Below are 19,914 nucleotides of genomic sequence, written 5' to 3'. Positions count from 1 at the left end.
TAATGCAGTGTGCTGCGAGGGGCTAGGAATCTGGTAGTGAACTAGAAACCACCTTGTCTTGGGTCAAGTAATAGGGGTCACGTGTATAATGAACTAATTTAAGACAGATGCTGGGAAGGACTCTTAAGATGGTCCCCTATGTTTGTGAATAAAGTTTTATTGGGACATATTTTGGATGTACTCTAGCTGCTTTCCATTTACAGTAGTATGGCTGAGTAGTTTTTATTTTTTTTTTTTAAACTACTTAACTTTTTAAGAAACTTATCCAAATCCACAAAATCCAAAATATTTACCATCTGGTCCTTTTCCAAAATAGTTTGGGGGCCCCTATTTAAGAGAATGCCTGTCGGTCATGTATGTAATGATCACATAGCAGGGAAAGAGCTAGCAAAAAACATAAAGGTGATTTATGCTGTCCTTATTTCTAAAGGGGTCACACACCCAGGTACAACAGACCTAAGGAGCAAGAGTGGGGTAACAACTGTCGTGAACACTTAAGTCTCACCAAAAGGAAGTGACCATGTTTGCTTCTCTGACTGGACTAGGGGCTGCTTCTTAGCCAGACTTGGGTCTTTTAGGGAGCAAGGGATGGGGGCAGCAAAGTCCTCGGTTGAAAGTACAAATTCATAGGAGTCTCAGGGGTCAGACGCAAGGCAAGCATGTGCGCATGGACAGCCACCCACTGGACATGTCTCCAGGCCTGAGGAGGCAGGCGTGACTCAAGGATTGGCAATGGAGAACATAATGGGTGGTGGCAGCTGACCTTAGGTGTGTGTCTGAACTAATGCTGTAATGGCACAGGCCCAAGTATGTAGCAGAAAACACCCTTCCTAGGTGTGGCAAAGATCCCTTCCTTGGAGCTGAGAATCTTCCGGGAACAATAAGCTTGCCTGCTGTCCCCGGATGATGGAATCACTGCCCTGTGCCAGAGTGGATTCTCAGCATGCCCCGGGCCCACGTCTGGCTCTTTCTACAACCAACCTGTCTCCTTTCAAGATCAGGAGAAGATGCCCATGGTACAGGGCAGAGAGAAGTCAGCCAGCTCTGGACACCCTGCCAATCCCAGGTCATATCTCTTGCATGGTTGAACAAGAGAAGAAATTCAAATTTCTTTGGGGTTATCCAAATCCAGAAGTAGAAAGAGGAAATGAGTCACCTACAAACATCTTTACTCCCTGGGGAGACGCAAAAGAAGCTAAGAGAAAAGAGGAAGTGGCCAGAACTCACCTGTCCCAGGACTGGGGCTCATTCCATTGCTGGAGGGGCTCCGGCTCGCTAGTGCTGCGGGGGCTCCTGTTGGCTTAAGCGCCCCATCAGAAGGAGTCCGCCTGTGACCACTTGACTGTGTAGGGGCTGTGAGGGTGACATGGGTGGGAGTCAGGGACTGATTTGGGTCTCTCTTGAAGCGCTCCACTCGGACATTAACGAGAGGGTTGTGGGTGCACGAGGTGAGGGGTGGAGCTTCAACTGGACTGACTGGCATTTCATACACAACGATCTCATCACTGTCAGAGCGCAGCAAGGAGCGGGTAGAGTTGCATTCGGAGATGGAGGAGAGAGAGAGCAGCGTCAAGGAGGCAGAGGGGTCTCCTAGCAACATCATTGGCTCCTCCTTCTTGAAGAGCTTTCGGGAAGGGGGGCTGGTACTCCGACGAGGGCGGCTGGCCCTTTGGAAAAGACCCTCGCGCTTTTTCTTCTCTTCTCGGGCTGGTGGCTCAGGCTCCTCTGGGGGAAGCAATTGGCACTTGCCAGCTTCCAACAAGTCAAACCCTAGGCCTGTGGCTGCCAGAACAGCTCCACAGCCAAGCAGAGCCACCTCACAGCGCCGGTGGTGGGTCCCACTGCGTTTGAGGCTGTTGGTTGGCGTCAGCTGAGGGGTACTGGTGGCTGAGTTGACTGGGGTGAGCTCCTCATGAACTCCATCACTGGAAGGACCATCCCCATCCTCTCCACGAGGAAATGGGATACAGAGGTAGGACTGGTTGGGCGAATGCTGGAGATGACTCTCTCCATTTCCTGGGCCTTCACCATCTTCATCCTCTGAAAACAAGATAAACAACAGAGAAATACGGAATGAAGAGTCTGATCCTTCTCCCAGCTCTGGCTTTCCCGACTCTGCCAGAGATATAGGGCATGAAACTGAGCATGGAGCCAACGGGATCTGTTTTCTGCCACTCAACTGAGAACAGCATGGGAAACTCATCTGCATTCCAGAGCCCATTTCTCTATTTGCAGAAGAGTAGATCAGCTAATTTGCAGCCTCCTTCATAGGGACTCCTCCTTTGAGTGTGGACGTAATGCCAGAGACAATCTCACATACCTTTTGCCCCATGGGTACTCTTACAAGAACATGCAGTATGCATTCCCAGAACACTAGATAAAACAAACATTTCTAATATTTTTGTATCATAAAACTGGAAGGGCTTTGAATTTCTAGCACAATGCTTAGCAACATGTCTTAAAGTTGGTCTGCACAAGAAGTCAGAATCCTCTACATGGGTGAAGGGCAATCTCTTCAACGGATGGGCCTATTATGACTTGGAAATCTACAGAGAAAAGAAAACTGGAGGAACTTCTAGAGAACTCAGCCACCATTCATAGCCAGAGAGCCACACTGGAAAGGCTTGGAAAAGGGAAATGTCTGGTTCAAGTCCTCAACCTTGCACACTGCCCTGGGGAAATGACTGCTGAATTCTTGGGGCAGGAAGCCAAAGATATGTTCCATGGCTATAATACAAGGAAACTGCTTTAGGAAGAGCTAGTAAAATGGAAGTGACAGAGTAGGCGATCAGAGGCAAGGAACAAAAATAAGACAAACCCTACACATAATACTAGGAATCCTTAAACAATCCTGGAAGTCTGGCCATGAATTCTCTAAGAAAACAGGGAGAAAACCAAAACAAAACACTTACCTATTTCCATAAGACTGGTAAACCCAGGTAGAGCAGGGCTATTCCTTGGGCCCTTCCCCAAGTTGGGGGCACTGGATGACCACTGTTTGTATCCATCTACCAGGGACTTGAGGCTGGAGGGATAATGAGGAGACATGTCAACACTGGCTATTTCTCTTACTCTAGCCTCCATGGGCGTTTGGGAAATGTCTGTCTACTTAATCACGCTGAAAAGCCATGGGGACCAGACAACTTGTCCCGAGCCCACCTATTTCACAAACAAGTGCGCATGCTCTAGGAGATGAAAAGTGGTGGTTTAGCGCAGTCCCTCACATGCTATGGAATCATGGAAAGATCGAGTGACAGGCAGGCAAGCAGAGTAAGGACTGAGCTTGTGGAAGATCTTGTATGAGCCATTCTTAAGGGAAAAGCATTCAACCCCTAGGCTCTGAACACAACACACTCATAACATTACAAGTATTTCAATGCAAACACCTGCAGTGCAAGGCAAGCATGGGGCAGATGAACCAGCAGAAATGGCCCGGGCCACTCCACTCATAATGTTTCTCAGGTTCTCCTTCCACGTTTCTATCTCGCATGCTTAAGCTTCCAAAGCCATTCACTCTTCAAAAGGAAAAAAAAAAAAATCAAGCAATAAAGTGGCACCAACCCAGTGACTTGGGACAGAACTACACAGGAAGGACACTACGTGGCATTCAAGCCAGCCATTTGTCTGGGCACGGAGACAAAGAAACCCTGCCGTCAGCTCACTGGGCAAGCCTGGTAAACCTCCAGAGACAGAATGGATCCCCATCAGCTCCCTTACAAAGAGGGATCTGAGGTCTGGAAGCACTGGTCTTTGCCTGAGAGGGCAACAAAAGGGAGCACTGAGGACTCTTGAATATTATGGTGGCATTGAAAGCCTAGCATGTCAATCACTGGGGACTCTACCCGTCCACCTGAAGCCTGTCTCTCAGAGTCCCAAGCCACCAAAGGGAGGGAGAAGGATCTCTTTTTGCCCCAGTCTCAGAACTCTATTTTAAGTGCTGTCAGAAAGGTGGTCAGAACACAGCCCAGACTTGGCTGGTTTCAAATAGAACACAGGGCTGGAGAGAAACAAGCTGCTAAATCCACTGCTTTGGATTCCTATCTGCACGATTTATAACATTTCCTCTAGCAATTGGGGCCCAAAGAAGCCCAGATTAGCAAATAAAAGCCAGTATTCAAGGATATATAGCCGAGTGGCCTTCTCTAGAAACAGCAACTGGGATGGGTCAACAAGGTGCACAAAGGTATTGCTCTTAAGAACATAATCGGCTCCTCCCTTGCAGTGATGAGAAATGAACAAGGGAAGGGAAGGGCAGCTGCTACCAGCACAGCTTGTGGTGGAGGCCAGACTCACCCCAAGTGGAAATGTGCAGACTCTGACGGGGTACTTAAGCCATTAGTTTTTTCCCGTCTCTGGGGGGATCTTCAATGAATAAAGACAATCAGCAACAGGCAGTGCCGACCACCGTCAGCTCACCCTCTCCCATCCTCAGACTGCCCAGGCTGGACCAGTTAGGTGGCCTGTCCAACCAGCAAACCCACCCCAGGAAAAGAGTGCCATATTGAAGCTGTTTCAGGCCCACACCCTTCCAATGTAAGGGACAAAGGCCCCCGAGAGCCAGAGGGCAACTGTTAGGGACTGTGAGTCATAAATACCCCAGCTGCCTACAGCATATACACTGTTAGATAAAAGGGGAGACAGGAATCTTCTTTTCTGAACTCAAGGTTTGTCATCATAAATTTTCTTCAGTCATCAGGCACTAAAATTAGAGATACTATTATGGAGAAATCGCTAACATTTTTGATATCAAAGACATCTGGACTCAAGTATGTTAGAATACACTTTCATTTCTTCAATAAGAAGTGAGAATAATGAAAAATCAAGGCACATGCTCCCTAATTGTCTCAAAAGTCTGCAAGGACAAATCTACATAAGGAGAAAGAAAAGTGCAAAATTAGCATTTAGTAGTGTAAAAAAGAAGATTGATCTACTATTAAGACAAAAACAAAACAAAAACCAAAACAACAACAAAAAGTTTAAGTAAAACAGAACCAAAAAATTCACTAGAATCGTATCTGATAAGAGGAAGGGTCTTGCAAGAAAGGGTCGAGTAGGAAGGGGAAAGGGGGAAAGTGATGAGGGAGTAAGAAAAACTATAATGCTCTATCTATATGAAAATGCTACAAAAGCCCATTACTTTGTATGTTCACTGAGAAAATTAGTTGAAAAAATTCAGTTACCAGAATCCATAGCTGGCATGGTTAGCCTGAGAATTATACTAATGTCAGAAATAGCGAATGATTCCGGGTGACTGAGTTTCTCTGAGCCAAGCCATAAAGGACAGACTGCAAGGTTCTTGCCTCTCCTCTGCACTCCTGAGTTCTGTAGATTTGCTGGCCTTAAGTTCCGCATTCACACACACACCACACACAGATGGTTTGCCTCACAGGTGTCCCTCTATTCAAAGGAGCTCCGTGGTGGTTTCCAAGCCTTACTTGACAGAGTTACATCTTTATAAATCAAATTGCTATTTTTTCCCCTTGAGCTCAGACACAGGAAGAGTTTGAACGTGAAATGTTAGTATTCAAATCATTACCAAAGTCAGTTTGACAGGTTTAGAGGCTCCACCCAGTGGCTAATGGGAGGTCACTGAAAACGGACAGGACTACTATCGTCACACATAGAATAGCCAGGGGTATTCTAGAAGAAGTACAAACCATGATGTCCACACTGTGGGCATTGAATAGATGGCATGAAAGACAGAGAACCATCATCCCGACTGATAACTAGGTACATTCACTATGGGCCAGCTAAAGTGATGCACTTCACAAAGAACCCTAACATCCATGCCACACTGTAGGTGAGAAAACATGAGCTCCCACGGCTAGTTATGGGGCCGTGTCTCATGGCCAGAAGTCTCCCTGGCCTGTGGAAAACTGATGCAGAGAATCTGCACCCTGGCTTCAAGCCTACAAGTGAGGACACAGCGCATTTAAGACACCAAGACCATGTGCCTGGCAGGGTGCTGACACGTGGTTAGGGATAAGGTACGAAAGGAGGTCAGTGACCCCACAGTCAGGGCCGAGTTATGGTGCCCACCTCTGCTAACAGGTCAACAGGAGAAAGCCCTGCTCTTCCTCCCTTTCCGCTCAACAGATGTCTTACGGGGAAGATTCAGGCGTGAGCAGACCACTTAGGCCAACTTCCTACATTTCCTTCCCATCAGGGCTAGTTGCTGCTTTGAGAACGCCTGCAGGGGGCAGCAGACCAGCAGACTGAATCCAATCCTGCCTGCCGCTTGTCTTTGTAAGGTCTGACTGGAAGGTAGCCAAGAGTTCTCATTCATTTATGTGCTACCCAAAGTCTAGGGCAGCTTTTAGATGTCTCTGTCACTATGCAGACCCAGAAGCCTAAAATGTTATCTGGCCTTTTGTGGAAAGAGCTTGACAATTCCTGCTCCACAAGGGAACCCAGGAACTAGGAGGCTGGAAAACTCTAGAAAGGTCAGGAAGAGCTTTGTGGTAACGCATATTTGTAATTCCAGCACTCGGGAAGGTAGGAGGATAGAGAGCTTGAGGACAGCTGGGGTTAGCCTACCATAAACAAACAAACAAACAAACAAACAAACAAACAAAAACCTGTATTTTCCCAGAACATATTAAAATATACACAAGAAAAACGAAAGTGTTTCCTATCATATTTTAAACTGTTGTGACAGTCTTTCAGGGAGAGAGAATTTCACATCAGCTGGCTCTTACCCTTCATCTCCTGAGGTGAGCTCTTTCTGCCCAAGTGTTCCTGGTCCCCATGTCCGGCCCTTCTTCTTTGGGAGCCTCTTGTCCTCCTCCTCCCCTTCCTCTTTTGGGACAACTGAGCTCCGGCCCCAGGTTTTACTGCTTTCACCTGGCGTCACTGTGAATAACAAAGGTTGAGTGAGGTAAGACTCTCCAAAACTGGCAGATGGACCACACAGACACAGATACACACAGACACACACACACGCACACACACGCACAGACACACATACACAGATACACACACACAGACACATACAGACACATGCACACACACACAGACACACGCATACACAGATACACACACACAGACACACACTTATTTTTAAGCAAATACTACAGTAAAAATATAAACGGTCCGGGGCCTGGCCCATGCTAAAGCTGTGGCAAGCTTTCTTAGGCCCCAGGTTTTAAAAGTACAGACAGAAGGAAGACAGTGAGGCCCAGCAGGGCAGACAGTACGGAGGTCCTCAAGGTGGGTACCAATCTGCATCTACATCAATCCAGTTTGCACACTGCTTTGCAATTCACTAAGGAGCTTCCTCTACCCACGAGCCCCTGTTGAAGGTGGAGAGACAGCAGTGAAGTTAACGGGGACAAGGAGCAGGAAGTCTGCACTGCACATGCACGTATGTACACACTGTTGAGGAAGATGGCAGAAGTTATGGCTGGAACAAGCCTGAATTAGTCAGTGGCTGAGCAGAGCAGGGGACAAGTGTCCCTGGTGTGTTCTGAAAACCTGTCTCACACTGGATGGCTCGAAGGCGAGGGATGATGGTGGGGCTAGCAGGAGGGCTCGATCGGCTGCCGAGGAGACTCTTCCTTTTATCCATGGTTGGGGAGGCTTGCACCGTGAACTTGTGCTGGAAATCTGCTTGGGAAGAGACAAATGTGTGCATTAGGATTGTCACACAGTCAGTTTCATTCAAGAATCTGATGTCTCCTGGCAGGCCTGACGGGTAAGCCTTGGTTTTCTGAAAAGCTTTGTTTATCTGAGAAACGTTTTCTTCAGAGTCATCTTTGTTCCCCCCCCAAAGGGACACATCACAGGATAAACACATGACAAAACGAACACACAGATGGCAGTCTTCATAAAGCTCTCATTTGATGGATGCAGGTGGAGCAATTGCAAACTGAGAGTTGCTTCTCAGTGCACGTCACCTGATGGATTATTCCAGCAAATGCTATTTGAAATTATGTTTCAGATGTTCAGTCACCATCCATGTCCTTTTCAGGTGCCAAACAGGAAGCATTTGGTGTTGCTCCCAAGGTGCAGGCAGAGAGGGTATTAAAACCAGCCCATGGTGAGAATGTGGGAATTCAACAGAAATGGGGAAATGACTCTAATTCTCACACACCTCAAAGGCAGTTTTGATACTTTTGAAGAACACGAAACTTTGAAACTTTCAGCTCTTAGGTTCTGAATCTCAGCCTCTTCATCTAACAGAGAAGCACTGGGGTCTGCCCACTAGGTTAAACTCTTCTTGCAGATGGGAGCTTCATATCTGCATTGCTAGCGTACAGCAGTGTCCTAGCACAGACTAGAGGTTCCAGACGTACCTAACTACTTGCAAAACCAAAAAAACAAAAAACAAAACTGCAATAACAAAACAAAAACACAAGGACAGCAGTGTACACTCCCATGAGCATATTCTCTCAATCCAATGACTTAATTCCCTTGGTCTGTGTTTAAATCATCATTCCAAAGCTTAAACACCACCCAGAGCCCCTTGGACTATGCCATTTTTCTTTGCTTCCTTACAGTTCTAATAAACTTGCTACCCAAGGCCTTACAGACCTAGCACACAAAGAACTGTTTTAATCTATAGAAATACTCGCCTGCCCCCTTGGGCACAGTATACTCCACCAAGATTCTAATCCAATTTCCTATTTCTTTGCATTTCCCCCAGGTAACATTACCAAACGTGTACCTTTATGAATGTACTTCTGAGAAGCTATACATAAATCTTATAATATGAATTTTTATATTTTAGCCTAATATTATGTGCACTGAGGGCTAATTATGAAAAGAAACTTGAGATAAGCAGCTTTGCAAGATTAAGATATGTACATGCCCAGAATTCCCTCACCCTCCAGCTTTTGCCTACAGTGAAGTGTGCTTTGTGATCTGCCATGCTTTGAACAGCTTGGGTCTAGTGTGTTTGTCATTGCTATATGCTCTGCAGTCACTCACAATGAACAGTTCCCCAGGAAACCTGTCCTCCACTGAGCAAGATGGCCCGTTCCAACAGGTTTTACTGAGTCATGGTCTGTGCTTCAAGCACAGTCTAACTCCCACAAACCCCTGACACACAGCTCCCCCACCCCCACTCTCTGGCTGCCACCCACCGGAGGGGAGGCTGATGCGGTTTCCATCCTTGAGCTTCAGTCGGCTCTTCCTGAACTTGCCCTTGCGTTTCTTCACCCGGGGCTTCTCCTGGCACAGCTGGTGGATGATGATGTTGAGCTCTCGTTCCAGGATGTCAATCTCCCGCTCAGCCAGTTCCTGCTCCCTGCGTCGCAGCAGCTCCTCCTGGTTCTTCTGCTGGAGCGCAGCCCGGGTCAGCTCCTCCTCCCAGGTACGGAGCTCCTACCAAGGGGAACCAGCAGAGAGAAGAGTGGGTCTCAGGGAATGAGACACCAGAGAGCTCTCCTGTGGTGCCCAGGAGAGAGGGCGCTCAGCAGCTGGTGGTAACTGAACACATGCAAGCCCTCGTGAAAGGAAAGTGCAGCACAGCCATACTGAATACACTGAAGAGCCTGTGAATACAGCTGGAGAGGCTAATGCCACAGAGCAAGCCTGGAGACCGGCTGCCCCTTCCTTGAACAGTAGTGCCTCCTTATCCCTGGGGAGTATGTCCAAGACCACAGGGAATGCTTGAAACCACAGATTCTTCTCAACTCTGTATGTTCTATGTGTCTTCCTCTAAAATAAATACCTCCATCATAAAATTTAACCTATAAATTAGGCATTGTTAAGAGATTAGCAACAAATATTAATAGCGTATAATGATAACAATATATTACACTAAAACCACCAGCGTTACTACTCTTGTCCTTTGAAACCATTATTAAATAAAATCAGGGCTGCCTGAACTCAGAACTGCCATATCACAATAATTGACAAGAAACCCAAGACCACTGTGCTATCTGGCTCGGGCAGTGTGCAGTGTCCGGAGGATGACCGTTCCCAGGAAGGGCAGAGCAAGACTGGATCGTGACGCTTAGAAAAGAGTACGATTTAAAACATGAAACTGTTTACTTCTGGAATGTTCTATTTAATACTTTGGACAGTAGTTGACAGTGATAAATCAAGCCACAGAAAGCAAAACCACAAATGGGGTGGGGCGGGGAGGATTATTGTAACTACTTATTGACAATTTTCATTATTCCTATTGGCGCATGTCACTTATAGATTGTGTTATGATTTTATCAATCCAAAAACAGAGAGAGGTGGCCATGACTCGGTGATTCAGCAATCCAACAAAAGCTCATCTCTTCGAATCAGATCCAGAAATTATTTTTCAGTAATTTGCGTAGGGGGATATAATGATATTGCAAAGAACACAGGGCCTAGAGTCAGATGGCCCAGGGTCGAGGACCTGCTTCCTCACTTGCTAGCTCCATGAAGATGGAGGCCACAGGCCCTCAGCTGTGAGACGGGAACACCTGCCCCACATCCCAGACACTAGCTGGGCAAAGCGGTCCCGTGAGACTTTTCAAGTGAAAACCAAGTGAGAAACAAAATTAGATTCCATTATTACCACATTGCTATTTAGTTATTCATTTAGTCCCTGAAACCAAGTTTTAGCCTAGGCTAGTCTTGAAATCATTTGATAGCCCTGGCTGGTCTAGAACTTACAATGTATTTGATCTCAAACTTACAACCCTCCTTACTCAGCCTCCTAAGGGCTGAGATTATAGGCGTGTGACAACTTATCACAACGCTATTAACTCCCCCAAATTTCCACAGTACAGAGTGAGCAGAAAAAAAAAGGGAAATTAGCCAAGACTATAACACAACCACCTTCAGGCCTCTGAATTCAGCCCCTTCCAGACAGCACAGGACATACAACTGCACGCAACCAGTCTCAGCCGTGTGGATACTGACTGCTAGGGTCATAGCACAAGAAAAGAGAGGAGCCACTGGAGGAATGACCACCAAACCCAGAAGCAGACTCCAGCAAGCCAAGAGGTGCCAACGTCCCCTAGATCATTTCAGCTTGGAACCCTTTCCATAAAAACACACAAAAAATTCTAGTTTCAGGCTCCTATCCTCTTTCTGACTGACTCCAAAAGACAACAGCAAGATGTTCTGCTAACGACTTGAAGTGCTGATGTACCCTTCTATGAAACGGTCCTCCCTCTAGAAATCCCCTGTGGAACCTGGAAACCCTTCCAGAACTGTCCATTTTGAGGCAGCAGGAGGAAACACTTGCTGGCAGCTGCCCACAGCTGCTTCTGGGCTGTGGACAATCAAGCCGACCCCGAGGAGGCAGGTATTGGTGTCAGTGGTTGGATATACTGAGTCCACAAACCCCAGGAAGCATCTCTGCTAAGACAAGGCATGCCTTTTCCTCTTCTCTACCTTTTCTTTGGCCCTGAGTTGGTCAAACATTTCCTGAATCTCCTGTTTCCAGTCATCCTGCAGGCAGTGGAAGGAGTCCTTGGGCATCTCGAAGAAACCAGACTCTTCTATGGTCGTGAGCTGGTCCAGGATACTGGTGAAAGACGGACGTGAGTGGGGGTCAGGATTCCAGCAGTCTGAATGGAAGAGGGGAAAGTGGAGGTCAAAGGCGCTATACTGTACGCTCTGCTGAGTAAGCACACGGAAAGCGAGACAAAGCTTCTAGTGCCTGACACTGACACTAGCTCACCACTTACAAGTGCACTGGGGTGACTATGCCCCAATCTCCCAAACATACACAAGCTACCAGCCCCAAGAAAAGCATCAAGGTGAGTCAGAAGAGTGAACTCCACCCAGTCGCTGCCTGGCCACTAGCACAGTCGACCTTCCCCTCTGCAGTTTGCTTGGCTCTGCATTTCTCACAGAGTTATGTTTCTCTCAGTGATTTTAGAGTCCCTTTCTTCCCAGATGACCTTCCGGTCTACACACAAGAGACTCGGGTCTGGGAACAAATGTCACTGTAGCTTACTTGGTATTACATAATAAGATACTGGAATGCAAGATAGCAGGTTTGAGTTACTAATTTCTATAGTCACTGCAGAAATGAACCTGCTTTGGCGGGGCGTGGCCGCTGTCTAGAAACAGCTCTCCCAACTCTCCCCGTGGGTGGCTAATATTTCATGTCCCCCTTCTGCAGCAGACCTCCTGGCATTAGGAAACATCATCTTCGGGCCGTGTGAAGGTGCACAGTCCACCCATTTTCCTCGGGCCAGGGGTTACTTACCTTCCATGAGTTTGGCAAAAGGTTCTGGACACGTAGAAGGGATAGGAAGGGCGAGTTTATTCATGGCCACTCCATAGGCCACTGCTAAGCCATCAATGCCTCGAAAGGGCACCTCGCCAGTCAGCAGTTCCCAAAGCAGCACTCCATAGCTGGGGAGAGGAACAAGGCAGAAACTATGTAAGACATAACAGCTACTGGCTCACCAAAATAGCTACAAAGGTTTTTTGCAGGCATCCCACGTCACCCTCAACCCATAGGAAGATGAATGAAATAGAAACCCTAACATAAAGGGAAGTCACAAAGCTTACTAGGTAGAAGTAAAGACTCTGGAGCCAGGTATACCTAGTTTAAAGTGTTGTTCCATCTCCCTGCCTATGAATCCACCGGGCAATCACTACATTGCTCTGAGCCTCTAACCCTCCTCTAGAGATCAAATAACACTATTAGTCACACAAGCTGTCACAAAATCAAATGCATCTTTAAGACCTTAAATAAATACTCAATGGCTACAGAAATTTTATTGTTTTAAAACAAGGTCTCACTATGTAGCTTAGCCTTGGCCTGGAACTCCTAATCCTCCTGTCTCAGCCTCCTGAGGGTTAGGATTATAGGTGTGCACCACTATGACAGACTGTTTAGAAGAGACTCTCCCAAACAGAACCTTTCTGTTTTTAGACAACTTCTGTCATGGATACATTTTTTAAGCTTTAGAAAACCAATGAGCATCCATTTAACATGGATTTTTTGCTCCTACAAAAGATTTCTTTGGATGTTATAACCACTAGGTTATACACATTTCTGACTCCAGAGCAGTATAAGTAAGATCTTCACGGAAGCCTCTGTCTAGTTCTGAGGATAAAGCTCCACGGGTAGACTGGGTCAGCAGGGCAGAGCAGCACAGCAGCTGTGAGAACTTCAGTGTCTCCTGACCTAGTAAGTTCATAGGAATAATTCTTCATCACCTATGAGTCAGGGAATGTGGAGACAGGCACAACGGAAGAATTAGTGGATAGATCCCCAATCAAAACCAGGCAAAACCACACAGCAGCACTCAGTCCTTCCAAGAATAAGTGAGGACAAGAAAATAAGGCTATGGACCCAGAAGGCAGGCTCCACTTGCCACTCCAACCTCACACATATTATAACGCTCCTCAGTAGTGTGCAGCTGCCACAAAGGCCGCATTAATTAAACCATGATGATTATGATGGATCTAGAGGAATTTCTTGTTACTCTTGCATAGGATCCAGATTCAGTGCCATCACCTATATGGTGGCTAATAACCACCCTTAACTCCAGTTCCAGAGGATCCGACACCCCCTTCTCAATTCAACAGCACCAGGCATGCACATAGTACACACATATACATACATACATACAAAACACTCACACATATAAAATAAATTTAATTTAGAATTTTTGTAAAGGCAAAATGATAATGATGATGATGATAATGATGATTAATTATCAACCCAGTATGCATTTATCAGGACACCTTGTTTGTTTAAAGGATCTTGCTATGTAGGCTGTTTCACACTTTCTATCCTGCCCAGTCTTCCGAGTCCTAGTATTACAGGTGTGTGCCAACACACTAGACTCTTATTTTCCTTCATATTTTCATGCACATGCTAGGCAAGTACTCTGACACTGTGACCCTCCACCAAACCTACCATACTTTGCTTTTTATTTGTTTCTTCTTTGCTTGTTTTCTCTGTGTAGCCCTGGATTTTCCTAGAACTTGCTTTGTAGGCCAGGCTGGCCTCAAACTCAGAGATCCGCCTGCCTCTGCCTCCCGAGTGCTGGGATTAAGGGCGTGAGCCACCGTGCTCGGTGCCTTTCATGACCCTTTGTATGTGCAGGTAGTATGGCATTTTACAGCATCATCCTGAATCTGTGCAAGGACGCAGGCAAGTGGGAACACTACTTGACAAGTGAAGAAAGTGAAGTCTTGGATGGGTTTAGTGGTTTCTACAAATGCCCAGCTCCAGACACTAAAAGACAGGGTAAAAGACATAGATCTTCCACACAGAAACTAGTAAGAGGTACAGAAAAAACAAAGTCAGGATAGGAGACAGAGATAAGCCACAACAGACATATGAGGGCACAAAGAAGAAACCCCTAAACCAGATCAGCGTGGGAAAAGCAAAGGACCTTTGAGCTAATTCCTGGTGGCTAAGTGAAAGAGGAAAGTCAGCGCTCCAAGCATAAGAAGGGGCAGCCGTGAAGATGACTGCGCAGTTTGCTCACAATGACTCCAGATGGTCTAGCATGACTCCAACAATGCAGCAGCCTGTGTACCAGGGCCTACAAACGGCTCCTTGGGGTGGTCCAGCCATCCTGGTTTTACTCTGTTAAGACTTCCAGATACTGCCACTCTCGTTACAAATCTTGACAGGAAATGGCCAGTTGTAAGACTTGTCTCTACAGGAGTTAAATTTTAGTTGGCAGCTGATGAGAACATCAGATACTTATCAAGTCTACCACGGCATCCTATGTTCTAACCGCCATGCAGTGTAGCTGTCTGTTTGCCGGTCCACGATTCCTAAAGAGTGGGAATACTATAGCTTTTAATCCTTCAGTTCTCAGGGCCTCTCGCTCAGGCATAGGTGTCCATAGACACAGAACTGCAGCTCTCACCTCTCAGCAAAGGATCTTCTTTTTGCAATAGATGGTGACTATTACAGACAGCTGGTCAAAATGCAGAGAAAGTGACTATGTGGTGTCCAACCCCAAGGGGCACATCTCCAGCACAACCCTTACACCTAAGACTCACAGGAAATTGTGAAAGAAGAAGCAGAAAATCCTAAAGTCAGAGGGCCAGGACACCTGCTGCTAGACGGTGCATTCTAAACATAGCAGGGACTCAACGGCTGTGAAATCTCAGCAATATGGTTGCCTAAACAAGACATACATAATAACACAATTGACGTGTGGAAGTGGGCGGGAAAACCTCATGGGGCCCCACTCCTAGATGAAGAGCTACAGGCAATGTCCACTGAACAAGGGAGAATTGGTTTTCTTCAGGGACGAGCCCCCAGACAGGTTATCCAAGTGGTCAGTCCTAAACACACACATATAGTCTTAATGTTGCATATATATATGCAACATTAAATGGACTCAAGAGGCTGTGTGTGTATAAAACAATACTAATTTTAAAAGAGGTCATAAATTTGAGAGGGAGTAGGAGGGACGGGGGAAGAGTTGAAAGGGGAGAGAGGAGAGTGAAAATGATGTACATATAGTATTCATGTATGAAATTCTCAAAAAAAAAAAAAGCCATATGAGTTGTTAGGCAGACGTGGGAATGAGTGCAAGCATGGTGGGTGTGCTTCCACAATCCCTGAGCACCATCAAGAATTACATTATTAGAGCTGAGGATGTGGTTCAGTGGTAGAGTATCTGTCTAGTATATAGACCACAGCTTCCAGCCTTAGCATGGAGACAGGGAATGAAGGAGGAACAGGATGGGGTGGGAAATGAAGAAAAAATACACTTCTACCAAACCTTGACTATGATGTGTACTCACACTTGGAAGCTTTTAGCAAGCAACTTCAAAGAGCCCTCAGCAGCCCTGGCCAGATTCCTAGGTTAGAGCTATTCCCACCCTCAATTTAAATGTCCATTTTAGTATAAATGCCCATTTATACACACTAAAAAACCCAAATTTTAAACAAAAACCAATGACCATATACCCATTGACCCCTGTCTTCCATCCAGGCAAAGATGATTAGTGTCTGAGCCCTAAATACAGAGTGTTTCAAAGGCATAAGCGTGCCTGGTTTGTGTCCTGGCATCCCTCCTCTGGTGGTTTCCCACTAGGTCTTCTAGGTAGCCTATGAAGAAGTCCAGGCCACCTGTAAGGGGGAGGGAGGAGTCAGGGTTCTACCCTCTGCAACATCAGAGAGGGACATCTACTCTACTGGGCCAGACTATGATCTGCTCTACCTGGAGGCTTAAGAGCTGAGGAGAGGGAGGATGGCGCACAGTAAAAATTCAATAAATGGCACTTGTAAAAGAATCACAAATCAGTTTAGAACCAGCTTCCTACAATTTCTTCCACGTCCATCCTCACTGGGACCCCTGCTGGATCTGAGCCGCAATAGGCCAATCAATATGGAAGAGGCTGCTCAAAGCACAGAAACGAGAGTGCAGAGTTGGTGACATGCTTCAGTATCTAAGCGTGGCTGTATGGTGACATGCTTCCAGTATCTAAGTGTTGCTGTATGGTGATGTGTTTCCAGTATCTAAGCGTGGCTGTATGGTGACATGCTCCCAGTATCTAAGCGTGGCTGTATGGTGACATGCTCCCAGTATCTAAGCGTTGCTGTGTGGATAGCGATGAACAGGTATTTCCTCTGGTAAACATGAGAGATTGTCTGGAGTCATTCAGAGTATGCTTGAGTGGAGAGGGGTGAAGGCCCATATAAAGGAGTCAGTAGGCCATATCTTCAAGAAACTCCCACAGCATAGGAGAATGCTGGGAAGACACAGGCATACTTGTGTTTCCATGCAGTCATCCAGACTGGAACAAGGGCTCATGTCGGAGGTGCAATTTTATTATTATTTTTAAAAAATTTACTTAATTTTTTTTAATTATGGGGGAAGCATACATACACTTGTGAGTGCAGGTGTCTCCAGAGTCCAGGAGAGCACTGGATCCTCGCCAGGTAGTTGCTGGCAGTTGTAAGATGTATGCTGTAAACTAAACTTGGATCTTCTGCAAGAACAGTGTGTACTTTTATTTTTTAAAAAAAAAAAAAAAAAGGTTTTTCAAGACAGGGTTTCTTTATATAGACTTGGCCATCATGGAACTAGCTCTGTAGACCAGGCTGGCTTCAAACTCACAGAGATGAGATCAATCTACCTCTGCTTCCCAAATGCTGGGACTAAAGGTGTGCTCCACTATGCCTGGCCAGTATGTACTCTTAACTATTGAGACATTTCTCCAGCCTCCCTGAGAACAATCTAAGCTAGAGTCACTGGTTGTGCTGGCTAGTTTTATGTCAACTTGACACAAGTTAGAATTATGTGCAGGAAGAAACCTCAATTGAGAAAATACCTCCATAAGATCAGGTTATAGGGAAGCCTATAGGGCATTTCTTAATTAGTAACTGATGGGGAAGGGCCCAGCCCACTGTGGGAGGTGCCATCCCTGGGCAGGTGGTCCTGGGTTCTACATATAAGAAAGCAGACTGAGCAAGCCGTGAGGAGCCAGTCAGTGAGCAGCACCCCCTCCATGGCCTCCGCATCAGTTTCTGCCTCCAGGTTCCTGCCCTGTTTGAATTCCTGTCCTGGTTCCCCTTCCACAATGGATAGTGTTGAGGAAGCATAAGCTGAACAAACCCCTTCCTCTCCAAGTTGCTCTTTGCTTCATCGCAGCAACAGAAACCCCAACTGAGATACTGGTAGACCATGTGACAATACTCCAGGTATTTTCCCTGGAGATGTTTTCCGCTCATCTGCAGTTCACCGCTAAGCTGGTCCTGTTAGGGAACTGAATGATTTCACCGGATGCCTCTCACAACAGCTCCTGCAAGTGGCTTTCAATAGCAGTGATGTTAGGAACAAGGCTCAAATCCTGTAACAGGGGGTTTGGGTAAAAGTTGAAAGAGTTTGGCCTATTCCCTCATGAAACACAAGCCCCTGTAGTAGCCCTGTCCTTTACTGACTGTCACCATAAGACCCTCAGTTAGGTGTTCACACTCCCTTTCCACTAAGAACAGGCATAGAAGCTGGTGAGAGGCTGTCCACATCACAGCAGCAGAAGCGACTGAATAAAGAACAAACCCAGAGAGAAGTGAGACAGGAGAATAGCACGTTATCCTGTGAAGGGGTAAGGGAAAGAAAGAGCGCCCAGTGGCTGGGACTGAGGGGTCCCTGTTCCTGAGATAGCTTTAGCTGGACACACAGCAGCCAAAGGTGCATTTGGTCTCTTCACAGCCAGCCAGATAAGAGAGCGCAGGCAATGGGACACAGGGGCTGTGTATATACAAGAGAGTGCAGGCAATGGGACACAGGGGCTGTGTACAGAGTGCAGGCAATGGGACACAGGGGCTGTGTACAGAGTGCAGGCAATGGGACACGGGCTGTGTACATACAAGAGAGTGCAGGCAATGGGACAGAGGGACTATGTATAGAGTGCAGGCAATGGGACAGAGGGACTGTGTACAGAGCGCAGGCAATGGGACGGAGGGGCTGTGTACAGAGCGCAGGCAATGGGACGGAGGGGCTGTGTATACAGAGAGCACAGGCAATGGGACAGAGGGACTGTGTACAGAGTGCAGGCAATGGGACGGAGGGGCTGTGTATACAGAGAGCACAGGCAATGGGATGGAGGGGCTATGTACAGAGCGCAGGCAATGGGACGGAGGGGCTGTGTACAGAGCGCAGGCAATGGGACACAGGGGCTGTGTACAGAGCGCAGGCAATGGGACACAGGGGCTGTGTACAGAGCGCAGGCAATGGGACGGAGGGGCTGTGTACAACACACAGACTATCTCCACATCAAAGGCAAGTCTCTGGCCATGGATAAGCTTGGCCTCCTTTCCTACAGTCTATAATACAGAAGGAACAGCAGCTCAGGCCAAACCATTGGGACAAGGACAGGAAGGGAACCTGGAGAACCTGGGTCTCACAGGGCACAGCTGTCCTGCCAGCCTGGGCTGCCTGAACTACTCCCGAAGCAGAAATACACTTTGCTTATGTAAGCTCCCATATCAATGGGTCTTTTTGTAATAATAGGTTAATTAATATATCAACGAGGATTAATTAGTATCAGTCTTACCACTTAACACTCCAAGTGTTAAGCTGCAATGAGACTGCTATTTTTAGAGATCTATAGCAGTTGACTATCAGGTCAAATATTTTACAAGGAGGAAAACCACTCCCAAGTAGGTAGTTCACTTTGTAACTAACATAGGGCCAGATGAGAATGGACATACAGAGTACGAAATAACTCTGAAAGAAATTAAACAAATCAGAAATCTCACATTTATGGATTGAAAAACACTATTTCCATGATGTCCATAGTCCCCCAAATAACTCAAGACTAAACACAATCCCTCTGAAAATCCTAGGTATCAACCGAGGTGATGGCACCTATGATCCCAGTACTTGGGGATACAAAAGCAGAAGCAGCAGGTATTCAAGGTCATTTTGCCTCTATATCTAATCTGAAGTGAGCTGGAGCTATACGAGGCCACTCTTTAAAACAAAATCACAATTGCTTATTTTACAAAATTAACAAAATGATGCTAAGATTTATAAAGAATTGCAGTGGATTCAGAATGACCAAAATTCTAAAAAGGCAAAATTGGAGGGCTCTCATATCCTAAACTTCAAAACTTACTACCAAGCTGCATATTAACGTGCAGACACAGACACGCTAATAGAACTGTGAACCCAGGAACAAGCCCTCACAGTTCTCCTGGGATGTTTCTGGTAGAGATGACTGGGTGTTTCAATGGGAAGGGAAGTCTCTTCAATGTGAGGTCCTGGCACAGTGAGCAGATATGAGAATATAAAGTTTGACCTCTGGTGCAGGACAATTGTCTATATTCTGTCAATTATGTTTTAAATAAACACTGATTGACCAGTAGCCAGGCAGGAAGTATAGGTGGAACAACCAGACAGGAAGTAGAGGTGGGTCAATGAGAACAGGAAAATTCTGGAAAGAGGAAAGCTCCCTCTGCAGTCCTGTCCAGACACAAAAGAACCAAGAAGTGACTACACCGCTTAAAAAGGTACTGAGCCACGTGGCTAACACAGATAA

The 19,914-nt window shown here is 46.4% G+C and overlaps 1 protein-coding gene across 1 annotated transcript in view; it reads right to left on the bottom strand.

The window, feature by feature from the left end:
- Nucleotides 1-19,914, bottom strand: part of Map3k9 (mitogen-activated protein kinase kinase kinase 9) — a 64,801-nt gene that overhangs the window by 7,814 nt on the left and 37,073 nt on the right. Inside the window, 8 exon segments of the mRNA XM_057782393.1 lie at nucleotides 1,228-2,040; nucleotides 2,913-3,025; nucleotides 4,294-4,362; nucleotides 6,699-6,852; nucleotides 7,483-7,605; nucleotides 9,084-9,324; nucleotides 11,323-11,498; nucleotides 12,146-12,294. Of these exon segments, the coding sequence (XP_057638376.1) occupies nucleotides 1,228-2,040; nucleotides 2,913-3,025; nucleotides 4,294-4,362; nucleotides 6,699-6,852; nucleotides 7,483-7,605; nucleotides 9,084-9,324; nucleotides 11,323-11,498; nucleotides 12,146-12,294 (1,838 nt within the window).

Source organism: Chionomys nivalis, chromosome 10 (assembly GCF_950005125.1).
Source record: "Chionomys nivalis chromosome 10, mChiNiv1.1, whole genome shotgun sequence".
Classification (NCBI taxonomy): domain Eukaryota; kingdom Metazoa; phylum Chordata; class Mammalia; order Rodentia; family Cricetidae; genus Chionomys; species Chionomys nivalis.
Note: the sequence above shows the minus strand (reverse complement) of the source record. Positions and strands in the feature narration are given on the sequence as shown.